This window comes from Benincasa hispida, chromosome 3, assembly GCF_009727055.1.
Source record: "Benincasa hispida cultivar B227 chromosome 3, ASM972705v1, whole genome shotgun sequence".
NCBI lineage: Eukaryota > Viridiplantae > Streptophyta > Magnoliopsida > Cucurbitales > Cucurbitaceae > Benincasa > Benincasa hispida.
The window spans coordinates 43,707,707-43,721,137 of NC_052351.1; the positions used below are offsets into that span (position 1 = coordinate 43,707,707).

The window sequence follows — 13,431 nt, forward strand, 5'->3', positions numbered from 1 at the left end:
GTTTTCTTGACTAGTCTCTTGATCTTCCTACAAGGCTCTCTTATTGGCTCATATTGCTTGAGTTGTTAATGTGTTCATTGACGTGTACATCAAACATAGGTTGAACAAGTATATAGGGTTATTAGGCATCATTTGAAGGTAGAATTACTAGACTGCTCCCTTCCTAAGATAGGTTATTATTTAATACTTCTTAATTTTGTGAAATGTAATACTAAATTTTCACATTCAAAATTTACTTCTAATGGAAGCTTAAAAAATTGGTTGGAGATGTTGATGATTGCAAAATCAAATCTTTACCTCTTTGATTATCTTAGGAAAGCTAAAAAAAAAAAGTTTATATGTATACTTTTGTTTTGTAATTATATTTGTAGGTATGGAATGAATTCTAAAGCAACATCAAATAAGATGGCCACATTTACACCAATCGAGTGATATTCACTTATTCCCATAACTCATTTATGCATGTGGATGCAAGGTTATTTATTTTACCCTTGATATTAAAATCAAACATTGCTACATCTTCTAGTTTTAGTAGTCCAAATGGAAACTTCAAATTATTTGGCTTGTTCACATTATGAGCCGTTAATAAACATTTTCCTATATTTGAACCAAATATTTGGCTTGTTATGTTTGCTTATAATGTGTGTAACGAGTAGATTATACTATATGGTCTTAATACTTCAAATAATGTCACAGTGATTGCTATTCTTTTCTCTATTTGTGGTAGTCGATACTTCTAATTTGGGGTTTTCTCTTTCTACAGCCATTTGACTCCTTATTTGCATGGTTAGTATCTTAATCTCCTGATTTAGGACTTTTCATCATTCGCTCTTCTTTAATCAAATCTTCTTTCTTTTTACATTTCATTGGATGTTACTTCAATAAAAAAAAATGTTAAACATATATTTATATCATTCATGAACAAGAATAAATGTAAAATTTTAACAAATTCTAGAAAGCTAGTTAAATTAAGAAGCTATAAGGAGGAATTGATCAATTTAAAAGTTTAGAGGTAATCTTTTTAAAAAGAACATCATAAACCAATCATTCAACCCAAGGGTTTATAGCACGATCGGAACTAGGCCTTGCTAATTTAAAGATTCGACTGAAGATATATTTATTTCTTATTTTTATTAAGTTTTTGTCCTCCTAATTATAGGATGAATGATTGAGCATTGTGTGTTTTTGTGGGTATTTGGATATGCGCTGATTGATAATTTCATTTAGGGATTTAATGAATGGCTGCCACATATTACAAGTTTGCCACGATTATGCATTTTGAATTTTTTTTTAAATTTTTTTTTTGCTTGACAAGCTAAGTTGTAGAATGAAAACTAATTAAGTTAGGTATGAATTACAAATGCTTTGGACTATATAAGAGATTTTTGTGTGCCTTTATTTCACTTCTTGCTCAAGCTTTATAAGACTATTGTTTGGATGTTTTGAGATTGATGTGCTACGAAAAAAATATTTGTGTGCTTACGTGAGATTTATATGTTAGGACTGTTGTTTGATATATTAACTTACAACCCATTGGTTCGAATTTATAGCTCCCATGTTTTGTTGTGTAAGACTTGGAATTATTTATGCATAGAGCTCTTCTACACGGAGTCTTGATGCTATCTTATAATTTTTAAGTTCCATGATTTCTATGATGCTGATAAATGTGCTATCATTATTTTTATGTTTTGTATTAATTGATATGAGTTTGAAATGAATTTTATGGTATATATGTGTTCCTTTTGCAGCACTCAAGGGTAAGAGATTGAGTAGATCGTTGGTATTGTGGAGAATAAATGTTGCATTGCATTGAAAAAATGAAGATTGAAAGATACATATGTATCCTAGAAATTAGAAAGATAGTTACTATTCTTTTTTTTTTTTTTTACAAAACAAATTATTGACTCTAATGTAATCTGAAGAACATTGTAAACCTTCCAAAAAAGATATGATTATTTATGTGCATTGAGTGTTGTAATGATTGATGCATCACATTACGAGAAGTATATAAGTTTAAGCTCTTGAGAATTCATTTTGATGTAAATGTGTATATTATTATATTAAATGTATATACTTAATTGCTATGCAAATTATATACAATTTGATCAAAATTGACTATCAAGGCAAGATTCAAAATACAATATGGTTTTTTAGCCTTTCTTTTTACGATTGTAAAAACTGCAATCAAAAGTCAATTATAGCATTTTTTTAATGCTATAAAGACTTTCCAGAACATTAAAATTATGTAATAGAAAATGAATATTTTGTAGTCTTTTTATAGCATTGAAAAAATGCTATAGAAAGTCAGAAACTTTTAATAACATCGACTACAACAACATCCCTAAAACACTATAGAAAGTCTTTTATAGCGTTTTTTATCGCTATAAAAAACACTATAGAAAGTCTTTTATAGCATCTTTTATCGTATAAAAAACACTATAGAAAGTCTTTTATAGTGTTTTTTTACTGTTATAAAAAATACTATAAAAGACCTTCTATAGTATTTTTTTGCCAACACTATGAAACATTTTCATAACATTAAATATGTGCTATCAAAAGTTGAATTTTATAGTTTTTTTATAGCGTTAAAAAAACGCTATGGAAAGTTGGAGACTTTCAATAACGTGGGCTACGACAGCATTTTGAAAACGTTAAGAAAAGTCTACGATAGCGTTTAGCTGTCGAATGTGATATTTGTTGTAGTGACTTGACTGATAGGGAGAGGGGGTTCCCTAGGCGGGGATGCTCATTGTTCCCTACTCTAACTCCTCTTTTGATGAGGGGAGTCACCAGAAATTATCGACGATGACAATCAGTAATTAATATGCACTGCTTTATGAAACGCTTCCTGATGAAAAAAAAAAAGCTTTTTTTTAATGCTTCGCTTCTCTCCCACTTATTTCTTAGGCGAGCTGCTTCGCGTAGAACTGATTTGGAACCATCCAAGGGATTTAAATAAGTTTTGGAAATAGGATGATTCCAGAAAGAATTTTGATCCCTCTTAGGGGTGTAAGCACTTCACTTGATAGGGTGTATAGGCTAGCCTCTCTTTTGAGTAGGTTAGCAAACTTAAACATCCGAGTAGCTAAAGGAAAGAAAATCGACTGAGATCTTGTTAGTAGTGACAAGCAAGAGTAATTTGAAATGTTATGTTTCAATCCTATAAAAATGTTTTGAATATGTTTATGCCATAAACATGTCTAGAAGAGGCTACTCTTCTTTTTGACAAATTTGTTACAAATGAAGAAGCAAGAATTTATTCTTTATAGATTGTAATAACTTTGATAATTCTTTGAAACTTACTTGAAGTGTGGGATTGTTTCAACCATCCAAACCCAAATATTTATTGATTGAATTCAAGCTTTTATTCGAAGAGAAATTGTTTAAGGTTTCTCTTCTTATCCACGATATTACCATTGCTCACATTTAGACATGTAATGGACGTTGAACTAAAGTGTGTTTTGCTTGAAAATCATCTTCATGATTGATAATGTTGTGTCTAGTGATGTGGTATCTCGTTAGATCCTTGTCCTTCTTTGTATTACTTAAAAAAAAATTTTTTAGAAGAAATTGTGATTATAAAAAAAAGTAGAAAAGAATATTTAAACTAGCAAATAAGTATCAAATGGTTTCTAAATTAGTTTAGATTTATTATTATTAACCTGAGGTCTACAATATCGATGATATTTTTCATTTTGTATTTCATTGTTTATAACATAATAAAATATTAAAAGTTTCAAAATAATATATTGTTCATCCAAACGAAAGGTTCGATGTTGACTATTTTTTCGAATAAAAAAACCGTCAAAACCATAATTATAGGTTTCTCCAAATAAAAGCTACTATGTTTTATATTAAAAACCGAATCGAATCAATAAATTAGTTTAGTTTGGTTTTGTTGGATTCAATTTTTTTTTTTTTTTGACAATATATAGACAATCAAATCTTAGATTTGGAAGTTGATATGAATTTAGATATGATTTATTTTTAAATTTTTTTATTGCACCCAAACCACCTACCATAAATATATTTCCATTAGGATTCACCTAGGCTTATCATAGATATCCCCGCATTTACTTTGAAGTTTGAAGCATAGAATGATACATATAATCATCCGAAAAATGAAATATATATATATATATATATATATATAATAAACAATTTAAATAAAATAAAGAAATAAAGAAAATATGATCATCAAATTTTCTCTACTTTTCCTAAAAGTTTGGATTTCTCACCAATCTTCATCCTCCTACAAAATACATAAATGACCACTATTTATAAGAGAATTACACGTAGAATGTGGCTATTAAGACACTAACCATGGATAAATTTGTGACACATAGAGTAATATGTTTTAGGACACATGATCCTTTTGGGGATGGTCATCGATATTGTATAATATTTATAATAATTCATATATATTTTCTTATTAGAAAAAAAAGGTGAAATAAAGAAAATGTTTAAAGGGAAATATCTAACAAGAGGACAAAAAGGTAAAATCTTATGAGAAAACCAAAGAAGGAACGTTACTTGCAACCAACCACTAACCAAAAGAAGCTTCATAAATGTGAAGGAAAAGAAAAAAGGAAAATTCATTTGGTAATCGTCATTTCCCTTTCATTTCATTTTCATTTTGCTCCTTCGAACTCAACTTCCTGTTCTATATAGCTCGGAAATGGCTTCTCAAATCTCGTTTTTCCAGTTGAATACTGGGGCTAAAATCCCCTCCGTTGGACTCGGAACTTGGCAAGCAACTGAAGGTCTCGTCACTGACGCCATTGCTGCCGCCCTCAAGGTTCTTTCCTATTCTTCTTCTTCTTCTTTTTGTTTTCTTCCTACTTTTAATCATCAATAATGACGATTTCGATGCTTGATTTTTAATTGGAACCTAAAACATACTTCGAAAACTTTGTCTTTGTTAATTCTCACGGAGTGAGATTGAAAGTAGAATTGCAAGTCATAGCAAGACGAATTCAACCGATATTTTGTTTACTCTGTTAAAACAGACAACAAATTTACTTATAATGCTGAAATTTTGTTTCGGATTATGATTTTTTTTTTTTTGTTACTTTGTCTAAGTTGAGTGTTTATTGTCGCTGTAGGTCGGGTATCGCCATATTGATTGTGCTCAACTGTATGGCAACGAGAGAGAGGTAATTCAGTGGAAGCAATTCGCATAACTTTCGTTTACATTTTGTGTTTATCTTTATTTTAGAAATGTATCCGTTCTTGGAATTTGTGACTAATAGGCCTGGTTTAACTTATTTAATATTGATCTCTAGAAGATTTCTTTTGTGTGCCTTTCATTTTTATCTTTTGCTGTTTGAGGATGCAGAATATAATTTAGACCGTCACCAGTAGGTTCTGTTCATTGTATATTTTACTCTATATTTTGGTTGTAGCTTAAGCTTTTAGGATTTTGGTAATGGGAAAGGTATTTGATAATATATTATTGTTTGTGGCAGATTGGTTCAGTTCTCAAAATGCTTTTTGAAGATGGTGTCGTTAAGCGTGAGGATTTGTTTATCACTTCCAAACTCTGGTTTGTTCTAAATTTCTAGTTCTGTCAGTGACATATAATCCCTGTGCAATATTAGGAAACTTGCAACAAATTTCACTTTCTTGCTTATCTGACTTTCCTTATTGATAGCTTAACTTTATTTCAATCCTATAAGGGTAGGCAGGTCATCCCTTACGTGAGATTGGTCGAAGTTTGTGTAAGCTGACCCAGATATTCACAGATATAAAAGAAAAAAAAAACCTTATTTAGACCCTAAATTTTGTTATTAAAAAAATAAATTTATTCCTAATGATCAACGGATAAGCAACTTAATGGGGTCATGACCTACAGGTGTACTGATCATTCTCCAGAAGACGTTCCTACAGCATTTGACAGAACCTTGAAAGATTTGCAGCTTGATTATATTGATCTATACCTTGTATGTATTATTGCACAACTTTACTACAAGATTATTATTATTATTATTAAAGAAAAGTACTTAGGTACATCCCATGCTACATCCATCTTTGTGCAGCCCACCAAATTATACAATCATAGTTTGCCACATGGCAAATTCTTCTTTCATCTTTGTTTAAATATTTTAATTTTTTTGTGTGTGTTTGTGTTATGAGAGTGAGATGCATAGAGATTGGGATGCACTTAAGTATTGCTCATTGTTAAAAGCCTCTTCTTGCTTTAGTTAGCAATTTATTTAGGAATGTGTCGGTCTAACGATATTTTACATGTTAAGACAAACAATTTTGTATATCTAAGAATGGATACTTTTTTATTTTTTTTATGATGCACTCTAATGTAACACCAATGTAATTTCTTCGTTATAGATTCATTGGCCAGTTCGGATGAAGCATGGATCTACTGGTTTTGCTCCTGAAAACGTTGTTGCGCCAGACATACCAAGCACATGGAGAGCCATGGAAGCACTCTTTGATTCTGGAAAAGCTCGAGCTATTGGTGTAAGCAATTTCACAACCAAGAAACTTGGAGATTTGCTAGAGGTAGCTCGTATTCCTCCGGCTGTCAATCAGGTGGAGTGTCACCCATCATGGCAGCAAGACAAATTACATGAATATTGTAAATCAAAAGGAGTTCATTTAAGTGTGAGTTGAAAAAACATGAATGTTTTTCTTCAATAACTGCGAAATATGGCCTGGTTTTTATTAGTTTCAAACTGTATTATAGTTGACACTTGACTCCAATTCAGGGATACTCTCCATTGGGTTCACGTGGGACAACTTGGTTCAAGAGTGGGGATATTCTTCAAAATCCGATTCTTAAAGAGATTGCTGATAAACTTGGTAAGACTCCTGCACAAGTTGCCCTTCGCTGGGGACTACAAAAGGGTCATAGTGTACTTCCAAAAAGTATTTCCGAGTCGAGGATCAAAGAGAATTTCGACATTTTCGATTGGTCCATACCTGAAGATTTGTTTGCTAAGTTTTCTGAGTTCCATCAGGTAAGATAAATATAGTTATATTCTTGTTCTTTTTCTAGGAAGGGAATGCATTGCACTATAATTTAATGATGAATGTTTATGTTCTATCCATAAAGTTGTTATTATGTTAGTGTACTAAGATTTACTCCGTTCTTCACTTGGACAGGCAAGGATTGTCTTAGGAACCATATTTACGAATGAGAATGGTGTGTATCGAACGGTTGAGGAATTATGGGATGGAGAGATCTAAATGTGTTTGCTATCATAGCGGGGGTATTTTTCGGTACAATGGTTGTATGAAAATAATTCAAGCTCTTAAATAGTCAACGTGGGAACTTCAGGCCGTAGGTTTCATTTCAAGTCTAATAGAGTTTTATTCTGTTTTATTGGGTTTCTTCTCCTTGTAGATGTCGTCTAGTCTTAAAAGTATATGTTTGGAGGTGCCTTAAAGTTTGAGTATGTTGTATTGTATGTTCGAAATAGACTCATTACTGTTGGCGGAAGGGAAGTAGAGATTCTGAGACTGAACTCGGACCATTGCGTTGGCTCCAATGATTTTATTCTCCACATCGAACCAAGTGATAGGAAGTGATTGAAAGATTGAAGGATATAACATTCCAATTGAAGGAGAATGATTTTGGCATACAGTGTGTTAGTAACCACTAAGTCTGTGGTCCGAATCCCTCTATCCCTAGTTGTATTAAAACAAATTTGAAAGAGAACTCCAATTACACAACTATATATATATTTTTTTTTTCAGTGATGTCAAATTGTAAAATGGTCGGATTTATTAGGTTGAACAATTATGTGTGAATTTGAATTCTGTTTTTTAAAGTTATTTTTGTATTTGTGATGGGAATTCAACTAATAACCTTGTTCAATCTCATATCTAGTTGAACTTCCACATTCGACATAGTATCATTTTGTTTTTGTTAATTGATTCTTAGTTAAGTTGCAAAAAGATGAGGAAAAATAACTCGTACTGATTGAATTTAAAGTATAGAAGGTAAATATGGATAGTATGAAGCTAAGAAAACTGAAAAATTATAACTACCATCGTCCTTCAAAAGAAATAAACCAGAAAATTGTTCACATACCTTAGAAAATGGATAATAGATAAGAGTCTAAACCAATTATAGTTTAAAAATTGTATTTGGATAGAAATGTCTATGATATTTGCAGTTGAAATGAGGAGCAATAATTAGAGAGAGAGAGAGAGAGAGTTGTTCCTGTTCCAGTGGATGACCACTTCCAGGAGAGTGCCTAAAAATGGTATCAGCATTTCTTGGTGCATGAAACCTATGGTCCAATTAGAAGTTTGGTATGAAACAACATTATTCAATCCAGAATGTTCAAGACTTATACCATTGAATACAATGTCGAAGGTAGAAGTTTTGTGGAAAAGCTCACATTTAAAGGCCTAACCAGAATGTTGAGACTTAAATGAAGGCTTTTAGCAAAAGTGAAATAATCCATCCATCTTTTTCCATTCGACGATGATGTTATAAATCTTGCTATATGATAACTTATAGAAAAACAAGTTATTAAAGTTCAAATTATTAAAACAATGAGAGTATGCGATAGTAAATAGGCAATATTACAATTGAATGCACCAAACTAAAAGCAAAATCGCTATCGCTAACTCTCATCGCATAAAAGTAATTAAACTGAGTTAATCTTGTATTTTTGTACAGGAACAAAGCGATAGCGCGATCTCCTAAGTTGGCAATCCAATGGTACTTCAAAGACGAATGCGCGATGACCTAATTTGATAAAACGTGATGGGACATGAAGCCGATAGCGGTTAAATCAGAAAGTCAGTTGGCAACCGTTGAAGACCATACCGTTGCAAATCCATTGAACCTCTGGTGACCATCAGACGGCGCGACAGGGTATGGAAATCAATGCTGCCCATCTATGCAATCATTAGTGAGATGAAGAACTGTTTTTCTGGAAGTCTATAAATACCATTCAATGCTCTTTAACCAGAAGGAGAATTAATTCCGGGAGGTCGAGAGACTGCTGGAACAACACGGAAGAGAGACACCAACCCACACCTAACCCTTGTGAGAGCAAGAGTTTATAAATTAGAAAAGAATTGGAGTGCTAAAAGTCGTGTAAATGCCAGAGGAAGCAAGACACTGCTTACGTGGCTTAACACTTACATCATCTATTGTTTTGTACTTGAGCATTTTATTTGCAAGAATGGAAATTACATTTCAATATATGTTCATTCTTTTCACGCCATACATGAGTAGCTAAATTTGTGAATGAGTTGAGAAGTACTTAGCTAGCATGACTTAAATTATACACTTCATGCGATCATCTTGTCTTATGTATGCTTCATTCATCACTTTGAGTACTTGAAAGTGTAGTCTAAAGACATAGAATCTAGGCTTGAAAGAGTCAGATTAGATCTCATAAGCAAGAGTAGAGGAGACTTAGAAATAAGTTCTATCTGATGCATTCCTTACACATCGCATGCATCTTAGACATAGGAAATGTGTCCATATATTGAGAAATGTAGTGCTTAATATTTGTGTATAGCATGATTGCATGACCTGTAGGATATCTTAAGAAATGTTAGCAAAACCTCTTCTTAACCCTTTATCGCATATTTGTTACAATACCACTCTTTTATTGCTTTGCATTTTATTCCATCACCTTAAGAAATCAAAGTCAATCACCATCCAACTTCTTAAACTTAAAAATAGCAATAAGATCAGAGATAGAGTCTGTCGCATATTTGCCTGAGTAATCCCTACGTTCGACACTGGACTTACAGGACCCTAAGAAGGTTTATACTTGGCTTTGTTAGGAAAACTTGCATAATCATCACATCTACACACCTTTTCATCGCATGATAAATCACAGCATCAAGTTTTTGGCGTCGTTGCCAGGGATTATGGTATAGATTGCGCTAACATCAAACCTCTTTGATCTTTGCAGCTTTAAACCTTTGGAGTATTGTCATTCCACCTGTGAAGGAAGAAGCAAGCGTCCTATGAGCAAAGGAAATACTCCTGAGCTTGAGTACAACCCATAGATTGAAAGAACTCTTCCCAAAAGGCAGAGAAACAGATGGCAAGGAAGAGCTCATAAAATGGCTGAACAACCTGAAGAACGCTTAGTAAATGAAAACAACATGTTGGTAAATCCCATCCTACTGGTAAATGATCGCAATAGACCCATTTGGGACTATGCATCACCAAATCTGTATTATTTCTCCCCAGGATCATGAGACCAGCATTGGATGGATCAAGGTTCGAGATGAAGCCAGTAATGTTACAAATGATACAAATAGCGGGACAGTTCGGAGGACGGCGTGGTGAAGATCCACGCACCCATATATGAAGCTTCATTGAAATCTACAACACTTTATGTTCCCTAATATTTCCCCAGAAGAGGTTTGACTCAGTTATTTCCATTTTCACTATACGATAAAGCAAGAAAATGAGCATATTTTCTCGAACCAGGAGAGATAACGTCATGGGAACAAGTTGTGGAGAAATTTATGAAAAAGTATTTTCCTCCTACAGAAAATGCCAAAAGGAGGAGATCATCACCAATTTTGAACAAGAGAAGATGAATCGCTCAGTGACGCATGGACGAGATTCAAGAAGCTAGTACATGACTGCCCACACAATGGATTACCTGATTGCCTCCAAATGGAGATTTTCTATCATGGACTTAACTCTACATCGCAGACAGCTGTCAATGCGGCAGCAGCAGGAGGTCTTTTGGACAAAAAATATGATGAAGCAAAGAATATTCTTGATCGCATCTAAAAAACCATGAAGATTGGCAAGAAAGCGATCAAAGAACGAAGCCTAGAGAAGGTAATTCAAGTAATGGTGCCATCTCATCATTACAAAATTAGTGAATGCGATGATAAACTTGCTGCAAGGCATCACGATAAACAATTTAGGAGCTCGAAATGAGCAAGTGAATGTAATAGAGCAAACAAGCACCAGTTATGTCTTATGTGAAGAGTCACATTCTTTTGAGGAATGCCCACGAAATCCTCAATCAGTTTACTTTGTCAAAAAAAATTCTTATTCAAATACTTACAACCAGGGGTAGCAAAATCACTCCAATTTTTTTGGAAGAACAACTAACAACAAAGCAGTCAGCCTTGGCTCAGAGAGAGGGACCGCCAGGGTTCTTCCATAGATCCAATGGACAACAACAAGCTAGCAATTCTCAACCACCATCCTCATCATCCCTGGAGAACTTGTTGAAGGAATACATCGAAAAGAATGAAACATTCCTTCAAAACCAAGCTACATCCATCCACAATTTGGAAATTCAAATGAGACAAATTGCGGGAGTCCTAAAGAACAGGCCCCAAGGGACATTGCCTAGCTCAACCAAGCTTCCACGTAATCCAGGGAATGCCGGGAAAGAACATTGTCAAGAAGTCACCTTAAGAAGTGGAAAGGCGACGATAGAAGCCAGAAAGGAGCCTTGCAAGACTGAATCGAAGGAGCAACTTGTGATTGAATCAAAGAAGCCTCTATCGTAGACTGAATCAAAGTAGTCCAAGACAACTAGGGAACCAGAAGATGCAATCACGTTTAAGCCTCCAAACTACTGGAAGTACAACTACCTCCATTTCCTTAAAGATTGAAAAAGAAACATAACGATGAAGGCTAGTATCAGCGCTTCTTAGAAATATTGAAACAATTGCACATCAATATTCCATTCATAGAAGCGACAGAGCAGATGCCTGTGTATGTGAAATTTTTGAAGGACATCATCTCGAAGAAGAGAAGCACGGGAAGATTTGCCACAGTGGCATTCACACAAGAATATAACACTATAATTCCACCAAAGATGCGTGACCCAGGTAGTTTCACAATACCCTGCTTAATAGGAGGAATCTATATTGACCAAGCATTACCCGATCTCGGGACAAGCATAAACTTAATGCCTCTTTCAATTTTCAAAAGATAGGATGTGGGACAGCTAACACCTACAACGGTGGCTCTTCAACTCGCCGATAGATCCTTGGTGCACTCTGAAGGGAAATTAAAGGATGTCTTGGTAACAACAGACAGATTCATCCTACCTGCAGACTTCATTATCTTAGATTATGAGACAGATAAAGATGTTCCAATCATATTGGGACGACCATTCTTGTTTACTGGTTGTGCTCAAATAGATGTGCAAGGGAGAAATCACAATGAGCGTCAACAGAAAGAAGCTCGGGTTCAATATTATCAAGGCAATGAAGTTCCCAGATGAGGAAGGCTAATCTGATTCTGAAAATGAACAAACTTGCATTAGAAATTGGGAATCCGAGGAAGAGAATGAAGAAATAGAGAATGTTATAGCATCCATTGAGACTTGCCATGCAATAACAGAGATGTTGAAGAATGATGAAATGCTGAATTTGGATGAAGAAAGAAAAGCACAGAAGCCCTCTTTAGAGCAACCACCTACACTAGAACTAAAAACTCTACCAACCCACTTGAAGTACGTATTTCTCGGCTAGAATGAAACCTCACCAGTCATCAAATCCTCTGTGTTACTTGAAGAAAAAAAATCGAGCTGATCAGTGTTTTAAAAAAAAATATTAGAATGATGGGATGGACGCTCGCAGACATCAGAAGAATTAAACTAACGTATTGCATGCATCGAATCCGACTTGAAGAAAATCAGAAGGGCTCAGTAGAACCTCAACACAGACTGAACCCTGTAATGAAAGAGGTTGTCAAAAAAGAAATCATCAAATGGTTAGATGCCGACATTATCTACCCCATCACAGATAGCACTTGGGTCAGCCTCGTGCAATGCGTTCCCAAAAAGGGTGGAATGACAGTGGTTCCTAATGCAAACAACGAATTGATCCCCATGAGAACCGTCACGAGTTGCGAATTTGTATGGATTACAAGAAATTCAACGCGGAAACAAAGAAAGATTATTTCCCCTACCCTTCATTGATCAAATGCTCGACAGATTACTGAAGAACGATTATTTTTGCTTCCTTGATGGTATGCAGGCTATAACCAAATTATGATCGCACCAAAGGATCAAGAAAAGACCACGTTCACATGCCCATATGGAACATTTACCTTTCGTTGCATGCCTTTTGGATTGTGCAATGCACTCAATATGTTTCAAAGGTGTATGATGGCAATTTTCTCCAAGTACCTTGAAGATTTGGTTGAAATCTTTATGGATGACTTCTCAGTCTATGGACAAACATATGAAATCTATCTGCAAAACGGGAGAAAATACTGAAAAGATGTGAAGAAACTAATCTGGTATTGAATTGGGAAAAGTGCCACATTATGGTCGAGGAAGGAATTGTGCTATGGTCAAGGAAGGAATTGTGCTAGGGCACAAGATTCCAAGGAATGAGTTAGAGGTGGACAAAGTAAAGATTGAAGCTATAGAAAAACTGTCACCTCCAACGAATGTGAAAGCTTTGAAGAGTTTCTTAGGGCACGCGGGGTTTTACAGAAGGTTT

At 34.3% G+C, this 13,431-nt stretch overlaps 1 protein-coding gene across 1 annotated transcript; it reads left to right on the top strand.

Annotated features, from left to right (window-relative positions):
- The first annotated feature begins 4,588 nt into the window (after positions 1–4,588).
- LOC120074675 (NADPH-dependent aldo-keto reductase, chloroplastic-like) lies at positions 4,589–7,794 on the top strand. The gene is made up of 7 exons (XM_039027885.1): positions 4,589–4,798; positions 5,106–5,156; positions 5,469–5,545; positions 5,855–5,942; positions 6,346–6,621; positions 6,726–6,977; positions 7,123–7,794. Exons 1-7 carry the CDS (start codon positions 4,679–4,681, stop codon positions 7,204–7,206), a joined length of 948 nt encoding a protein of 315 aa, XP_038883813.1. The 5' UTR covers positions 4,589–4,678; the 3' UTR covers positions 7,207–7,794.
- The last annotated feature ends 5,637 nt before the right edge of the window (positions 7,795–13,431 follow it).

Bases quoted from the DNA above. Each gene is read 5' to 3' on its own strand.
- LOC120074675 (XM_039027885.1), top strand. From the start codon at position 4,679: ATGGCTTCTCAAATCTCGTTTTTCCAGTTGAATACTGGGGCTAAAATC. The intron at 5,157-5,468 runs GTAATTCAGTGG...TGTTTGTGGCAG, and splicing joins TGTATGGCAACGAGAGAGAG to ATTGGTTCAGTTCTCAAAAT. The intron at 6,978-7,122 runs GTAAGATAAATA...TCACTTGGACAG, and splicing joins AGTTTTCTGAGTTCCATCAG to GCAAGGATTGTCTTAGGAAC.